At 44.9% G+C, this 18,317-nt stretch overlaps 1 protein-coding gene across 1 annotated transcript in view; it reads right to left on the bottom strand.

The window, feature by feature from the left end:
- Window positions 1–12,981: 12,981 nt before the first annotated feature.
- The window catches only part of MDGA2 (MAM domain containing glycosylphosphatidylinositol anchor 2), a 361,261-nt gene continuing 355,925 nt past the window's right edge, over window positions 12,982–18,317 (bottom strand). The window contains exons 18-19 of the mRNA XM_074149599.1: window positions 14,212–14,317; window positions 12,982–13,474 (exon numbers count right to left, since the gene is read on the bottom strand). Coding sequence (XP_074005700.1) covers window positions 13,386–13,474; window positions 14,212–14,317 — 195 coding nt within the window. The 3' untranslated portion in view covers window positions 12,982–13,385. The remainder of the gene's footprint in view (window positions 13,475–14,211; window positions 14,318–18,317) is intronic.

The raw sequence follows: 18,317 nt of genomic DNA, 5'->3' as shown, positions 1-18,317 counted from the left end.
GGCCAGGCTCTCACCACCCTCACAGCAAAGAAGTTCTTCCTAATATCTCATCTCAATCTCCCCTCTTTCAGGTTAAAACCCTTCCCCCTCATCTTATGCCTCCCCTCCCTGATCAAGAGTCCCTCCCCATCTCTCCTGGAGCCCCTTTAGGGACTGGAAGGGGCTCTCAGGTCTCCCTGGAGCCTTCTCTTCTCCAGGCTGAACCCCCCCAACTCTCTCAGCCTGTCCTCATAGCAGAGGGGCTCCAGCCCTCCCAGCATCTCCGTGGCCCTAATTCCGTCCTGCTGGGACAGATGTCACAGCCTCCATCTGCTCTGAAAACGTCTTAGTGCCTTCAGCTTCCTTCTTCCCCAAGTTGCTTCATGCCTCAATGTCACCCAAAGTCCAATGAGGTGGGAGGCAGTGGCAGCAGTGCTGGAGGCGGTGGGTGGGTAGAGGAAGAACGTTCTTCCAGGGAGGGAGTGGAGGAAGGAGGACGAATGCAGTGACTGGTCTGGTCCCAATAAAGTTGGCAGCTACTGCTTTATTTATTTAAAGTGTTCGTGTTCATGTGAGAAGACATACCGGTCATTAGATGACAACAGCTCATGGAAACAGAGCAATTGCAATCATAAATTCTCCACAAAAGGTGACTTAAATGTTGTCATCTCCAAAGCCAAATTCTGAGGACTGCTCTACAAACACCAGTCCTGTGCATCTCTCCATTCCCAGGGCAGGATGATGGATTTGTGGGATTTTAATCCTGGAATTAGCAGAGAAGCAGAGAAGTCCTAGCTAGGTAGGGTCTTATTTTACCAGTCTATAAAAGCCTGAGTTAATGTCAGGAAGGCACCACGCATTGCCTGACACTGTTTCTGCCTTTAAACACATAAAAATTACAAAATCTTGCCTGATTACTCATTTGAAAAATACACTTCTGCTGTGAGGCTAGTATCTACACTAAGACAAAATTCATACAGTTTAAGTGCAGATGAAATTCTTAGATCACCTGGATCATAACCTGAATGTTACAGACCATTAAACTTCACTGGAAACCCCTATATCCACTCTTCTGGCAGTAAGTAAATGGAAATCTTTCATTCTTTGCAAAAGAGTAAGCTGTTCTGTGCCACGGGAGACCAACACGCCATGGATGCACGAGCAGGGAATTGAAGAGATGACCCGTGCCAGCCTGTCCTGTGGAGGAAGGCAGGAAAGAACAAAACAATCTCGATTCGCTCCACCTGGTCAAAAATTCCTGCAAATATGCCAGTTTACCTTCCGAATGTCAACAAGAACCATCTGCCAGGAACCCAGACACAGCAGCCACAAGTACAACCTTCACAGCTGCCCTGTCCATCCCCAGCTGTGGCAAATCTCTGCTGCTTCAACTTCACAGCCAGCAAATGCCGCCAGAACGAGTGTGAGCAGCTGTGTCTGGAGGTAAATTCCTTCTTGGCACCTGCAAGCAATTGCCTGAAGCCATGAGACATGAGATTTGGTTGTAATCACAGTCTCCAACATGTTCGGAGCCTGCTTAGGGCAAGACAGGCTTTTGTCTTCTCTCTCTCGCCCATGAAGGGTGGGTGGGAGCTTGTGGGGAGTCACAGACCTCAATGTCAGAGGACCACAAAGGCTGACCACAGCTGGATTTCTCTTCCCTGGATAAAGCCCATCTTTTACAATGAAATCTAATCTCACTTGATACACCCAAACCGAGGGTAAACTCCCCATTGCCCCTGGCAAAGCTGTTTCAATATTTGCATTTGCACACTGTGAGCAAATTGCATCCTATTTCCAGGATTAATGTAATTAATGCAGCTCCTGTGGAGACATTGCTGGTCCCAAAGGAGGCCAGGAGGGGATGGATACCCTATGCAGTATAGCCATAAACTTCCACGGATTTTTGGCAGCCTGGTGCTGGCTGCTTGGTTTTGGCAGCGCCCTATTTTCCTGGTCAGACAAAGGAAAATTTGTTCTCCTCCTCCAGTAACATCTTGATTTCCCAATAAAATACTGAGACTGTAAGATTAATCACTCTTGCTAACTTGCTAATTTTACTAGGAAAGGGCTGCTGTAGCTCATGAAAGATTTCCTCATGTTCTCCGCTTTTCTTCCTTTTCCTAATGTCCCTGTGAGGATAAGCAGGAGAATGAGCCACCTTTTTGGTAGACACTGAATCCAAGTACCCAAAAGTGGGCACATCTTCATTTGTTTCTCATGGGTGAAGAGGACTTGATCTGGCATTAAAACTCTTGTAGACACACCTGGAGTCCTTTTAAACTGGATGGCATAATTAGCACTGGTATTCCAGCCCTGACAATGTTGACACCTGCAGGGACATGTGGTCCTCTACCATCCAAAGCACTTTTTTTTTTTTTTTTTCTGAAAATGGTGCTTTCACAGTTGGTCCCTGGCACGCAAACTTTCACACATAGATTGGGGGCAGCTACCAGATCTGCAGCCACCCACCAGCCCATGCTGTGCCCAGGCCCACAGAGCCAGTCCCCTCTTCAGAGAGTTGTCTCTATCCGCTAACACTCAATGACAGGTTAAAATCACAGCATCCTCCTATTTTCCTTTATTTTTAGGAATATGATGAAGTCCTTGTTATCCAGAGTCCAACCTCTGACAGTTGCTGCCTCTCTTCCTGATGCCTCCCATGTCCCACACAGCATTTTCTGTCGTAATTATAATGCTGTTGTTACTGGTAGCAGTGCTAATATCAAATTTGCATCCAGTGCTGCTCTCAGGCAGCCTCATTATAACGAATATCGAAAAAATACCCAGGGATGCACAGGAAGGGATGCTGTCCCAGATGCTACCTAGGCTGAATCAAACGGAAAATGTCAGGCTGCACTTTCAGCCAGTTATCCTGTTAAATAAGTCTCTTTAATTAAAAAGTACTCTTGATTTTTTTTTTTTTCCCTAAATCAAATCAAATACTTTCTTTTCTTTCAAGTGGTCAATCTCCCCTGCATTAGCTCCATATTAGTATTCGTCTGTGTTCAAACCCAGCAGGGAATGGGACTTGCACTGAGAAGCCTCTTGCTGAGTGAGCAGCCGGACTCATAATGACAATTAGAAAGAGGTTTAGAGGCTATTTAAGCCTCAGCCAGTCTCTGTTAGAGCCTTCACACAGGATGCAATTACCACCTATTAGCAATGAAGACGATTTATTAGTAAGTTTTTAAAAATGTTGCCCTTTGAAGCAAAACAGGGTTTGTATTTGTCTTATTTTTCACTTCCTGTAAGGAAAGGGGAGCCTAAGGACATTATTAACCCCTTGGAAGGGTCTCTCCAAAGCTAATGAAACGAGGGGAAGGCTCAAGAGATCATCAGGGATGTTTCACAAGGGAATCAGAAGAATAGCATTGAAGGAGAGTTGGCAGAGATTACAATAACCAGAGGAAGAAGGTGGAGGACATACAGGGTAGAAAAACCTGCTTGTTGTTAGATGTTCATCAGCCTGAGGAGAGCTCCTGAAGAGCCTTCCTTGAGAGGTGGTTGATGCCCTAAGCCCATCTGTGTTTAAGAGGCATTTGGACAATGTCCGTAATAACGTGCTTTAATTTTTGGTCAGCCCTGAAGTGGTCAGACAGTTGGACCTTTAAATAAACAAATTGTTACTGTGATTTCAACTGCCCTTCGAGCCCCTTTGAAATGGGACAAAAAATTCAGGACTTGTTAAAATGAAAGGATAGAGACACACAAAAGGACTGGCAGGACTGTGTAAACCTTGTTCCCTGAGGAGTTAGGCTGAAAATGTCAAGTATTGCTGAACACAGCAGAACCACAAATTTTTGCTGCACCCAAAATAAATTGGGATTTACATCCCGCATCAGAATGTCAGGTTTTATAGCTTTTTTTTTTTTAATTATTTATTAATTTTCACTCCATAATTAAGTAATATGTGAGAAGCACTGTGTTCTGGTGGGATTAGAGCAAATAACAGGGATTATGAAAGGCCTAGAGCCACTGGAGTAATACTTTAATCCTTGCAAATTCACCCTGTCCTCCTGTCATTTGAAAAAAAAAAAAATAGGAACATACTAAAAAAACCTTCCAACAAGAATAAAAAGCATCCCCTGGGGAGACAGATCTGACAGTCCTGGCAGCTCGACATGCTTTGCCACTCACATCTGGAGCACAAATACACCAACTCCACAGAAATTAGCAACTGATTAGGAGCAGGCATTGACCTATACGTGCAGTCTGTCTCACAGGCCAGGCTTTCCTCTCAGTCCTACCTAATTCTACTCTGAAATGGTCTTGCTCCCACAGATAAAAAGTTTCCCTAAGCCAAAAAGTCAGGGAAAATCCACCCAACAAACTTAACGGTGTTTATGTTAGGGAAAAAAAAATGGCAAACCCAATTATTTTTGCATAGATGTTTGTGACAGTCTTACCAACCTTCACAAACCTTTATGGAATTGGGTGGGATGAGGACAGCGAGGTACAAGTCTTGGTCCCTGAAGGAGACTGGAGACAGGGTGGCAACTGCAGGCAAGGATGCAGAGCACCTCCATTTGCTAGTTGATAGCTTAGGTGGGGTGTAATTACAATATATACAATACTTCCAACAGTACTATATATAATACTGGCTGCCTTCAGACTCCATGGTACGTGCCCTTGGATCACCTCCTCTTGGCCCAGTGTGGAGCTAAGACATAATTACCATGAGGGGAAGGAGGAGCAGGTCAATGCGTCTGGAATAAAGTGAAGAAAATGCTTCAGCGCATCAGTGCGAGTACTGAATATCCTCAGCATAGGATGAGGGAACGTAGAAAGGGTTTCAGGTTGTGAGATCCTATGGGGTAGTGGAATATTTTTTTTTAAGCTGAAAAATAAAGAGACCAGAATAGTTCTTTTTTTGATGCTGTGAATTTCAGTGCTGCTGTTTGTCAGTGCCTGTGGCGGAGGTCACTGGAGAGCAAGAGTTGTCTGGAAACTCTGCGTTTTATCTTGTGAATTAATTTGAACACGTGCTTAGAAGCTGACAGCTGACAGTCACAAATCTAATCAGGAAGATGATGGAGGCCACCACCATAAACTGAAAAGGCCAAAGAAATGTCAGCATTTGCAAGACGTAACAAGAAAAAAAGTATTTCTGTAGATTGTAGTCTCATTTCACCCATAATAAAGATAGACTTTTAATTCTGAAGCATTGTAAAAAGGTTTATCTCCACACAGACCAACACAACACAGCTACAGAAGGAACCCCAAGTGAGGGTTCCCTCTTCAATGCTGGTGTCCTCTTTGTGCATTCATTTCTCTAGCAGCATGACATGGACACACAACGTGGCCTAATCAGAGCACAGCACTTTACCCTTGATTTGCCCTCAACATCAAACACCAGAGAAGTTTAATGGTCTGCTTAAGCCTTTTCCAATTCTATAGTATCTAGCCAGTGAAAATCTGAAGCTTCCATGTTCTTAAATGAGCTAATATCACGCTTCAGGAAGAAATAACTCTAATTCTTCATGTTACAGTACCCTGGAAGCCCTTCGATGAAAAGTGTGCCTGGCTGTGCTGTACATGCGCAGAGCTGGAGATAACTCCTGGCCCCAAACTGCAGTTTCAATAGAAGAGATGGACAAGAAACAGAATTACCCAGGTCATGCCTGCAATGGGGAATGGGCATCAATCCCACAATTGCTGAGGTCCAGGGGGCCAACCTCCACACTGGACCACGTAACCACTGACCTTGACAAATCCGGACTTGTCATGCAGTAAGGTCCAGGTTGGATCTGAAGATGTTGGGCTACACCACAATGTTACACAAAGGCAAATATGGATAGCTACCTGGGCCCACCAATACCCACATGGCGTGGGGAGGAGTGCTCTGAAATAGCCTCCTCTGGCACGGCCCATGCATCTTCATGCAGGTTTTTCTGGTTTCACTTCCCAGGGATTGCATGGCTATTATGGAAAGTCAAAGAAATGGACTTCATCCCTCAACTCTTTGTATGGTTGGAAAGGAAAAGAGAAGGAAAGGCCCCAGTAGAGAAGAGCCTCTTCGTGGTCTACTCAAAACTATTCAGTTTCTAGCAAGAGGTGGAGGGATGGGATGGGGAGGGACACTCCCCCTTTCTTATACCTCTCAGGAAGGCAGGGAAACATCGAGAAATATTGCCCACCAAACCCAGTCCCTCCCACCTGCCCTCTGCTCTTCACCTCAGTGGATCTGGGGGGGCAGGAGCAAAGGCAGCATGCAGCCCAAAGGGAAAAAAAAGAAAATACTGCTGGCAATTGAAAAGGTAACAAAAATTACTGAGTGATTTTTTTTTTTCTTTATAAAATGTACATAAAGAACATATACCCTTTGAGGTAAAAGTGAGACCAGTTTGTAATTTAACCAGATACATCAACAACAATGACAAAAAATAAATCTACAGTGGGTGTGCTAGTAAAATAAGAGACCAAGTTTTGGCTATATACAATACTTGAGATTGTTAAAATGTAATAATCATTATATATACATTAAATACATACAATTACAGTTATTTATATAATATTTACACGCACAAACACACAGATTTTTTCCCTTTGCAGTTGGTAGTGTGCAAGCAGAAGCGCATCTGATCTTTCCTGAGAAGGTGCTGAGGCTGCTAATTCTTACTCGCAGTAACCTGTGTTTCTTCAAACTCTTTTGTGGTCAAATCTATCAAAACCAATTCAACAGATTTACAGTCACGGTTGTTGCAGGGTTCCTGTTTCTTCCCTATGGGCAGAGGACTGCAAACTTCCACCCTGCAGAAGGCGAAGTTGTTGCATGCAGAGATCCTGGATCCTGAGGAACTGGTGGTAGAATTTCTCCAGTTGCCAGCCATGACCTTAGCTGTGAGCAAAGCTACATTAATATTCACTTGTCCAAGCACTTGCCAACAATCAAGTCTCTTTCTCAATGGAAAAAAAAAAAAACGTACAGAGAATAGAAATGGAAGGAAATTGGTTGCAAATCACCTGTCATAGGTCCCTGGTAGGCTCCAATTAAGTGACACTCAACCTGATCATGTCATACAAAGAACCAGGTAGGAGAGACTGTGTTAGGTGAGGTTACTGGGATGCATGGAGACACATCTACAGAGGAAACGCAACCATAATCATCCTATTTAGGTTTCAGTTTCTTGTCAGGTGTCTGACACAGATTTCATCATTAAAATACTAAGGTTGCTCTCATTAAGTTACAAAATATGGCAAATGACCGGGAGCTCACTGCTGAACTTGGATGTTTTCGGGTGTTTGAGGACGGGCACACCAGGAGGAGGGAATCACTCCCCACATGGACGGTGTCATTGCATACTCTGCTCAGTTTGTTACTTGAGTAGTCTCACTATAACACAAATATTTCTCCAAGAGATATGGGTAAGATCATATTATGTTAAAGGAAAGTCTTAGTGTCACCACTGAAACCTCTGAAAGACTTGCTCTCCAGAAGCACTTAAGTGGGATGACAACTTCACAGACTTCGGATGTGATATTCTGGGGAGAAAATACCACATCCTTCCCATAATATAAAGCTCATAGTACAAGCTCCCTAATCTGACAGATACAAAGGAAAACTATGTTGTATTTTAGTATGGCACACCAGGATTCCAAATATCCTGTGTTCGGGTTAATGACAGCTCCCGTTTTTTTATTATATATCTTTTCTAACCAAGAGAAACTGTAGCCTGGCCAAAACCAGCCAAACGGGGGACCTGAAGGTGATCTGGGGATACAGAGGGAGAGGAGCTGAACACCAGAAAGGGAGGAAAACATGTTTTAACGTTGCTGGTATGAGAGTAATTGACACTAAACTGGCCATGAACACGTTTACGCTGGAGAAGAATGGGGGTGGCAAACTGCCCAGCAGCGAGGTTTTGCAAAAATCAAACACATCCTCCCTCTTCTACCTTTTAATTGGTTTTAAGATTGATGAATTTGTGAGCAGGGGCATGGCGGGTGGTTGCTGGCAGCAGGAATGCCCAGCACGTCCCTCCCCAACCCCCAGTCCCACAGAGCACCTGTCCTTGCTGGGGCATGTTCCCATGGGATCTACGGGGCGACACTGGAGTCGGGGGTTTAGGGAAAGATGACATAAAACTTCTGAAGACCGAAGGTCCCAGGACTGAAGGACTGCATGAGCTGTGGTCGCTAAGCTCCTTTGCCCAAAGGAAAATCACATGGTTAGTAAGTGCTGGTTTAATTCCTCCTGGGCTGCCGAGACCAACACCGGCATCATGGTGGGGCAGCCACAAACGAGGGAGCATGCTCCTGTGGTATGGATTTGTTGGGAGAAAAAAAAACAAAAATCAGAAATGTAATAATAAGCTTTTTTTATAGCTTTTTATAGTTTTATGGGAAAATACAAGAATTAATCCAGATGGCACCCAATCTCTTTATTAGCACATTTAGGCAGAGAGTGCTTATAATACCAAACTGTATCTTTTTTTATTGAGCTGCTCTAGAAAGCCATTCTTCTGATGGATCACAGTTCTTCTCGGGGAGGAAGAGAGTTTCAATTATCCTTTGATACATGAAAAAACATTACTAGCGAGTAAGCCCTCTAAAAATGAAACCAGGTAAGCCTCTTCTTCTAAGGGTGGAAAAAAACTGGATTATTCTAACTAAACTACTCACTACAAAGGGATTTCACTGACCTTACAAGGCAGTAAAAGAGAAACTAAACTCGAACGAAAAGCTGATGTTTTAACTGATGAACTCAGTTTTCAAGTTCGGGGATCCTAATTGCCCCAAAAGCTGTTGAAACTTAATGATGCCATTTACACTGGTGAATGCAGCAGAGATTCAAGTGCTGGGTGTCAAGAAGGAAACTGCTCCGGCATCAGCAGAGGTTGGTCCCTGTGCGTGGGGCTTGCAGCTGCAGCTCCACCTCGTTTGGGTGAACCTGCAGTTCCTTTCCCAAATTAAGAGGAAATTTCAGGTGTCTGAGGATTTCTGTGGGCCTGACAGTAACACACCCTTCGATAATAGTCTCCAAAAACTGGCTGATACGAGATGAGCTCAGTGTAAAGCTCCTCCACTAGTTAACGCCTTCATCACATAAGCCAGCACCACTTTGATGAGCTCTCAAGGACCTGGCTCCTGCCTTCAAATCGTAATTGTGCATTTGTAGTGTGATTTGTAATGTGTTTGCCCTCTTTTAGTCTATTCTCTTTTATCCCTCCTTGAGTCCCACCCAGGATTCAAGCCTGGCTGGAGAAGTGGTGGGTTGGTAGCACAAGTGAGATCAAAGAACTTCGTAATTGTATGTGGGATTTCACATTCAAACTACGTGCTTCGTGACAGAAATGAACTCGCATGGCTTTGTTGGAGGCAATGAAAGGGGAGTACTCTAATGATGTCCTTATTCTCCCAGATCATCCTGAGAAAGAATTTAAAACAATTGGAAAGTTAACCATGGGCTCCACCTACCTCTGCCTTGAGAAGGCCCAGGTCAGTCCCACAGCCACCCCCACAGAAACCACCCTCCCCGATCCCAACAGCCAAGAGCTGTAGCTGCTGCGAAGTCCACATTTGCACAATTATGCATTTGACATCCAATTTAAAAAAATCCATCAGAAACGTTACCAGATTGGGTACCCAAGAACTGAATCACAGCGTTTAGCAAATTTCATAGAAAAGCCGACAGTTCAAACTCCCTTTGTCTGATTGTCAGTCCAAAAAATTTTGCAAATACTACATTTGTTTTCACACCAAAATGAAAAAGAAAAAAAACGAAACAACCCATCAACCAACCCAAGACTAGGAAATACATATCTCAGTTTGTACTTCTCGCTCATGGCCAGACAAAGTATAAAATCCCATTGCCTTTTCAGTGGCTTACACTGGGAATGTAAAGGGAGATAACACTACTCCTAAATCAACATCTGAAAGAGAAAACCAGCTTTTCTTAGCACCTTCTTCTGCACCCAAGCAAGCAGAGTAAAACTGAAATAGGCATAGGAAATAAATTTCCTTTCACACAAAGACCTGGGCTTTTCAGCACAAACAGATTATCCTGCCCTGAAAGAAGATGACTGCGGTCTTTGGCTGTCGGTCCAAAACCTTTATCAAACACTCAACGTGGTCCTCGACCAAGGGAAAGAAAAAGCAAAACGCAAAGAGGAAACACGGATTTCAGTTTGCAGTCTTAGCTCGGGATTAAACCAGCAAGCACCATCTCCATTCCATTATCTTCAGGCTGTCTCCATCACAGCTGCCCAAGCATGAGAGGACACCTCAGGGTGCTTTTCGAGTCCTCCCTTCCCACGGAGTCCCCCATCACACCGCCGCCATCAGCCCTGCAGCCCCAGCTCTGCCCAGCGCTTCTAAGATGCTTCTCCTGGCCTCTGCTGATCAACAGGCATCCAAAATTCACTTTACTTTGAGTCTGGTTTTGGAAGGGATAAATTAAATTCGAGGGAAAAACCAGAAGATATTTTAAAGGAAATTGGACGTTTCACGTTTTACTTCAAAATGATTGACAGATGGCCACTCTTTCTTTTTTCTTTTTTTTTTTCCATATTCCCTGTTTCATCTGTTCAGGACAGTGAAATTGGGTGTCATAAAATACACAGCAGAACGAGGTTTGTCATCAGCTTAGTGTGGCGAAGTGATGCCGGTCCCCAAGTGGTGGGAACCTCGTGCAGCGCCCACTGCGGCTCCAGCCCAGCTCCAGCCAGCAGCATCGTGGTGGCTGCTGCTCAGCCCAGAAAACGAGCAAAAAAGGAGCCACACAGATCTCACGGTGGTCAGAGACAGAACAGGAAACGTTAACAGGAGAGTCTGCGGCAAAAAAACCCTGCGCATCCACTGCTGGCAGGGCTCCAAGCAGCCTCGGGCAAAGCCAGCCCCTCCAAGGACAGTCACGCCAAGGACAGTCACGCCAAAAAGCCCACAGAGAAGCCTCTGGGATGATCCCACGGTTCCGTGGCTTTCATGAGAGATCAGCGGGAGGAGACACGTCAAGCTTTGTTTTCCACAAATCCTGAATTATGAGACACACCAACCTCCTAAGCAAAAAATCTGCATCAGGGTCTCCCCATACCTGACCTGGTCCTCCATCCACAATTTAAATCCAGTACTTGCTGGTGGGAATTCTGCTTTATTTGGCTTTTTTTTTTAAGGCTGTCAAACCTCACAGTCCATCCAGACTCAGAGCTCCCACCGTCTTCTGAGCAGCTTTTCCAGCGTGGTGTGGGAGGTTGTGGACATCACAAACTGCCTACAACCAGCAGCATCCTCAGAAAGCTCCAGCCCCCAAGCATCACCAGTATGGACCGTTACGTCTTCAGACACCACCAGTGAATCGGGGGAAAAACCGAGCCATCCCAGTCGCACATTGCTCAACAAACACACATACCACTTGGCATACCTTACCTGGAAAGAGGCTTTATTGAACATAGCTGTAAAATTATCTCTTCAGTTGAATTACTGAATTTGCACAAACATTTCTCTACAGAATAAAAAAAATCAAGCCTTGTCATTGTTTTACTGCATCTCGTTGTGCTTTTTATACTCATATTTGCAAATATTATACTCGTCTGTTTGTTTGTTTTCATGTTTGTACTCCAATTACTTGCATATCAGGTTTTTTTTTAATCCTAGGGTATTGAGAGAACACAGAATAATAATAATAATAATTATATTAATAATAATACTCTTCTTTAGACAAAAGTCTTTTTTTTTTTTTTGAAATGAAGTTAAAAGCTGAGACAATTTAAGGAAAAAGGTCTTCAAATTGTCATAACCAACTGTACGGGAACTTTACAATGCAGTGGAAAACCGGCTGGCTCACGGTAGGCGTTCGGGTAGCTCCAAACCATTTGTACAGCTTTTATATTTTTTTTTTGTTGTTGTTGTAAAAGTGGATTTTTTTTTTTTATTATTATTTTTTTTTCTTTAATTTCACTACAATAACAAAATAATCTTTCGCCATCTGCTCAGTCTGGCTGCAGGGCAGAGGCACGGCACCCTCGGAGCTCGGCCGGTCCCGGGGTTCGCTGGGGGCTTTGGGGGTCTCTCGTTCGGCGCTGCCGTGTCCCCCCCCCTCCCCGCACGCACCTCCCCATCCCGCTGGCCCCGGGGCCGGCTGCCTTTGCCAACGGAGGTCGGAGTAAGAAAATCACTTCTGTGTTTTACCACCTTCTGCGCTAAGTGTATCTTAACAAACCTTTTCCTCTGGTTGACCCACTTGGTAACCTGAAAAAAACAACAACAACCAAAAAAAAAAAAAAAAAGGAGTGCTGCTCCCATTTTCCAGGACCAACGGAAGCTATTTTCTAATGGATAAGAAGCTGAAAGGCCATGGCTGTCTGGAAGGTTTATAAACAACAAACATCTCATCCGAAAGGGCTTACGCAGCAGCTTAGGTCCATCCATCTCCAGAAGCGGCTCCGTCTCCTTGCCTGCAGTCTGCACACCCAGGCTCTGTAGTTTGTTTAGAAAAGAGTTTGCACAAACCACATTTTAGCAGTGCAAGCTTCTGTGTTGAAACTATTATTATTTTTTTATTTTTTTTTTTACTTTTTTTTTTTTATTATTTTTTTAAATCAGGCTTGTTTCATTGAAGGCACTTGGTTTCCATGGCAATTTATAAAAGACGGTGGTTTGGTTTCTTCACTTCATTAGAACAGATGACTTAGTTGGGGAGGGGAGAGGGGTGTTCGAGTGGCCGCAAGCAAACTCCGATAAGCCTGTGTAATATGTAAGCCCAGGTCGCACATCCTGGATAGTAATGCATGCAAAAAGGAGACAGCATACAGTTATCAAGCATAGCCATGAGAAATGAAACATAAATGTCTTAAAACAGCTCTGATTTAGGGTTATTCTCTAGGGGAGGTGACAGCCAAAGTAGAAAGGGCCTACATTTATTTAACTCTACACTAAAAACCTTCTTGAAGGGAAAATGAATGCCAGCTCTTCACATACCCTGTTTACAGTGAGGTGTTTCTCTCTCTCTCTGCTTTTGTTTTTATTTCCTCTCTCCTTCCTTTTTTCTTTTTTTTTTTTTTTGGCAGGCCATTAGGTTTCCATGGTAACAAGCAAACTATTCATTTGAAACAAAACCAGCCATGACTTTGTGCTTTGACAAGGGTTTCTATAGCTCTTTTCCGAGAGTTCAACCAGATGATGCTGTATTCATTATTGACCACAAAAGCACCTGAAGGTCTCTTCCTTACTTAGGCCAGATCTCGTTCTCACGCGTGGTTCATAGTGAGTTACACTCCTGTGATGCCTTTTTATGTCCCCAGTGCTTTTTAATTAATTTTTTGTTTTATTTATTTATGTATTTATTTAACTTTTGAGTCAGTCAGTGGAGGAATCTTTGGTAGTTTGTTTTTAAATGTCCATTTTACAAAGACTCTTTCTTCATGCCAGTGCCTGGTGAATCTTTTGTAGCCTCTGCCAGGATAAGGTCACCTCTGATGACTTAAGACAGACATGAGGATGATAACTGGGATAAGTCGTATATGCGCTAATGTCCCAACAGCACCTGATCGTAAATCTATAAAAAGCGAGGAAAAAAGGTAGAATTAAAGAGCTACCCAGACACAGTCACCATTGGCTCAGAAGATAAAAGGCTCAGCCACCATAACCTGTCCCACACACCAACGCCGAGGCAGACGGGGAGGACAACGGGGTGGAGGACAACTCAGTGTCACACCAAATGACACCGACCTCCCCTGGTCTCTGTAGGGACAGTGCTCCGCAAAGTCACCTCCTTCAAAGAGGGGACAAGAACAGCACTCACCAGATGAAGGAGGCAGGAGATATTGGGATAAAAACCCACCTGGCTGGGTCATTAAGGTCTGTATTGTAACGCACACGTCGGGGTGGAGGGATGCAACGAGGTCCACAGGGAATCCCAACACTGATATTCATTCATTTCAGATTGTCTGGACCCCCTGAACATATTTTTATTTTAATGTTTTATCTGTCTGCCCATCTCGAATCCCGGCCGCCCAGCCCAGCCCCACTGTGGAGGGCATCCCCTGTTCTCCCCTCATCAGGCCATCAGCCTTTCACTCTCATCACCACTAAACCAGCATCTTCCTATCTAAACAACAACATTTTGACTCCAGAGCTTGCTTCCAAGGAAATCTTTTCACTTTAAACCTCTCCAGCTGAACCAAACAATACATCGTTCTCCCAGAGACAACCCCTTTGAGGTGGTGTCTCAAATTTATAACCACGAGAAGCAACTTGCTTTCCCCCCACCCCAAGTATGGAAGAGCCACTTACTGTTGGCCGGTTGGTCTGATTTCATACACTCTCCTTCCACAATTGATACGTCATCAATAGCAATATCACCTTCGATGCCAGGGCCCCGGATCCCTTCAAATATGAGCTGCAAAAAAATAAAGACCAAGCAGATCAGCGGGTGACAAATGGAAAACCTTCGGCTGCATTTCGCGTGGTGTTGAACTACACGGATGGGCTTGGAATCGTGTACAAACACTTTCTTTCCATTGTGTAGAAAAACACAACCGAGTTCACACATCCTGGTAAGGTGCACACAGAGGATGTGTGAGCCGTGGAGGCTTTTGCACTTCAGAATGAGCTGACAAATAGCAGAGCTGCTCACTGTCTGCCTAGTTGTCTACCTGGTGTCTCCAGGTCAACTTTGCCACTAAGCTAACTGTAACGTGTATTTATGTCCCATATGCCTGCAGCAAAGAGCAGGATTAAATGGAGGAAAAGTTTTAAAGAGATTTGGGGTGTATTTTTTTCCCAGAAACTCCTGCCACCTGGAGTGAGCAGCAGAGGCACAGCTTGAAGAACAGTATCTGCAAGGTGTTGGAGGACTGAGCATCCACTCAGCCACAGACTGCATGAAAACACACAGGAGCCAGAAGAACTCCGCAGTAGAATGAGGTTTCTGGTTCTCAAAGGTGGCCCACCCAGTCCCTTCCACCTCATCTCCCACAGTGGGCTCACTCATCTGCACCCCAGTGGCACCTCTCTGATGGTAGGAGGAGAGGAGCTGCCACCCTGCAACCTTCCCCTAGCCCATGAAAGCTTGGGAGAAACCTCTCGGGAGCCAGGTTGGTGTTCCTTCACCCATAATGCAAAGGCTAAATTTATCTCAAGGCATCGAGAAGGACAGAACTGTAGAATGGTTTGGGTTGGAAGGGTTCCAAGGTAAAGATCATCGAGTTCCACCCCCTGCCCTGGGCAGGGACACCTCCCACCAGACCAGGTTGCTCAAAGCCCCCTCCAACCTGGCCTTGAACTCCTCCAGGGATGGGGCTGCCACAGCTTCTCTGGGCAACCTGGGCCAGGGTCTCACCGTCCTCATGGTAATTTGGATTCCCTGAGGTCCCACAGTGATCTCCTGCAATCACCTTGGTGGATTTTAACCTCCCAGATCTCCTGCCACAGCAGCAATTGATGACAGTGACAGCCCTACTTCCCTCCTGCTCCTTTCAGTGGGTCATCATCATGTCTAGAAGCTTTGACCCCTTCTAGGAATGGTTTTATACTTATCAGAGGACACTGTGATGTGTTTCATCACAGAGAGGGTCAGATAGAGATTTTACTCCTCTTTAAGGCTTTAACCTCTGCTAAATGGATGCCTCTAATTTCAAGGTCCTATTAATCACCTTCTGTCCAATATTCCTACTTTGAAACCCCAATTCCTACAGCTGGGAGAAGAAACGGTGCCTGCGTGGAGATGGATGGCTTGTTGCAAGGTCAATAATATTATTTGCCATAATATTCGTCATTAGTTATGCATTACCATTGTACTAAAGACACAAAGTTATCTGCTCTCCTTCCCCAAACCCGGTGTGATGTTGCTGCCACGCTGCTGCTTAATTAGCTCTGCAGAAGGGTGGACTCACTCTGTGTCACGAGAAATTTATTCACTAGAAAAACTTCAAAGCCTTTCTAAAGAGATGAAGGAATTATGTAAGGAATATATTTCCCAAGCAGCACCATTTGCACAGTTCTCTCTCCTCCCCTCCCCGCCCCCCCCCCACCCCTCACTCCTTTGAAATATTTTTGGTTAAACTTAGATGACAAGTTTTTTAACTTTAATCTGCAACAATATATGCATGAAATTCAATGAATTTTGTAAGGGCGTGCTGTGGCACTAATGGAGACATTAACTCTTGGGGGTAGAGTCAATTTGGAAGAAACCCACCATTAATTCCATCTGGAGCAAAATACTTAAATTCCTCTTCATAATGATCTAACTGCATCGGGGAGATGTCTGGGGCACTCGGGTGGGCTCGCTCTGTTGTCACTGATTTCAGCAGGACACGGATACGAGCCTCTTTTTTTTTGGCAGCTCCTGAAATTTCTTTGCTCATTAATGGAGTTTAATCAGAGCTGCTCATTTGAAATGAATACCTTTAATTATCAATGATGAGTAAACACTCAGGGCAGTGGAAGATGACCCTGTAGATTATAGCTGGTCCAGCTGGACACGTATCACCCAAGGACCTTAGAGCCCCTTCCAGTCCCTAAAGGGGCTCCAGAAAAGCTGGGGAGGGACTCTTGATGAGGGAGGGGAGCCATAGGAGGAGGGGGAAGGGTTTGACACTGAAAGAGGGGAGATTGAGATGAGATCTGGGGAAGGAATTCTTTGCTGTGAGGGTGGTGAGACCCTGGTCCAAGTTGCCCAGAGAAGCTGTGGCTGCCCCATCCCTGGAGGGGTTCAAGGCCAGGTTGGAGGGGGCTTTGAGCAACCTGGTCTGGTGGGAGGTGTCCCTGCCCAGGGCAGGGGGGTGGAACTGGATGATCTTTTAGGTCCCTTCCAATCCAAACCATTCTATGGTTCTATTACCATATCCCAATGGTGCATGATACCACCGGACATCGCACTGCGGCATTTCTTCGCTCCACCGTTCCACGGAGGACATGTCCCTCAACCTTTCTCCTCCCGTTGCTAAGGCTGATCATCCCCAGTAGATGCCTGACCCTGCAGCGATAAGCTGGCAACATCAGGCATGTATTTCCAGCCTGCCTGGTGTGTCCTAAGCCAGGTGGCAAGGTCTGTGCTGGGAGCACTAAATAAATGTAAAAGCTCTGCATTTGGAGCAGGAGACTCTGTCTGTATTTTATTGAAGTGCGACGCCATAGGTTAATTGCTATAACAAGGTGGATATTAATGCAACAGGGAACTGTAATTGGGAAAACAGTAAGTTTTTCCATAATTCACCCTGTTGTCTGAAAACAGTGTCTCAGGTAATTATCCCTCTGATAATTTTTCGACTCTACCCCTGACGATGGGAAGTATTCAGCTCGAGAGGAAAGTGTCTTCTCTTCTCCCCCAAAGTACAGCTTGCCCCCCTGCTCCTTGGCAGCAGGCACAGCACCAGTCAATGGAGTTTACAGTCAAATCTTTCCTGATAATGAAAAAACACTGTTTCCAGACAAAAGGACTCTATACAAATACAACGGCCAGCATTTAATTAAAATCTGCATTTGGCAGTGGGCTTTATGGGCCTCAGAGAGGGGCTGTTATTAGCCAGCTTGGCCACATGCTCAGAACAAATCACTGCAGATGAGTGTTGGCAGGGCAGGGAGCACCATCCAGCCTGCGGTTCCCAGCGATTGGCAGGAGCTGCCAGATGATCAGAACTCCCTATCAGCATCCCGCAAACCCTATTATCTGCATGTCCGTGACTTTACAAAGCTGTTGTTAAAAATACTGCATTTAGCTGCGGAATAGAGGGGCTTATGCGCACAGCAAAGGGCACTCTGCTCTTTTAACAGAGGAAATAGAAATTAGCCCCTAGAGTGCCTCCAAGCGTCTCCGGGGGATTCAGCTTGTGCTTCTTCAACAGGATTTCAGATGGATTTTACCTTCCTGGCCAGTCTCCTAATCAGTAGAGAGGAGCCTCATGAACGTCCCCAGCCCAAGAGGGTGATGACAAGGGTGTAAAAGCCCTTACACTCGCTGTAAGGGGCTGAAAATCTCAGTGGTCCAGCAGGGCCACTTACTTCAGGACAGATCAGTCCCTCTTTTGCAAAAAAATGTCTTTTCCACAAGGAAAGCATCACTGAAGGTGGTGGCACTGTTCCTGCTCAAATCTGAATTAAAACTTACACCTTCCTAGATGCCAGCACGCAATGTATCACTTTCACGTGCTCTCTTTATCGTGTGTTTATTCTTAAAAAATACTTAATAAGTGAATATCTTACTGAGATGGCGTTTATGCAATAGTTTTTGTGATTCAAAGCACTGTAGTCCTCTCAGTTCCTCACGACTGAAGCTTTGCTGTATATCACGGGGACTGGGAAGGTATAAAACAAGTCTGGGCTGCACTTTTACTCATATAAATTAACCTATAAAAAGTTTTAATTTCTGTGTCAGTGTACTGTTTTACTGCAAAGATTTG

The sequence above is a fragment of the Numenius arquata genome, chromosome 6, assembly GCF_964106895.1.
Source record: "Numenius arquata chromosome 6, bNumArq3.hap1.1, whole genome shotgun sequence".
NCBI lineage: Eukaryota > Metazoa > Chordata > Aves > Charadriiformes > Scolopacidae > Numenius > Numenius arquata.
Note: the sequence above shows the minus strand (reverse complement) of the source record. Positions and strands in the feature narration are given on the sequence as shown.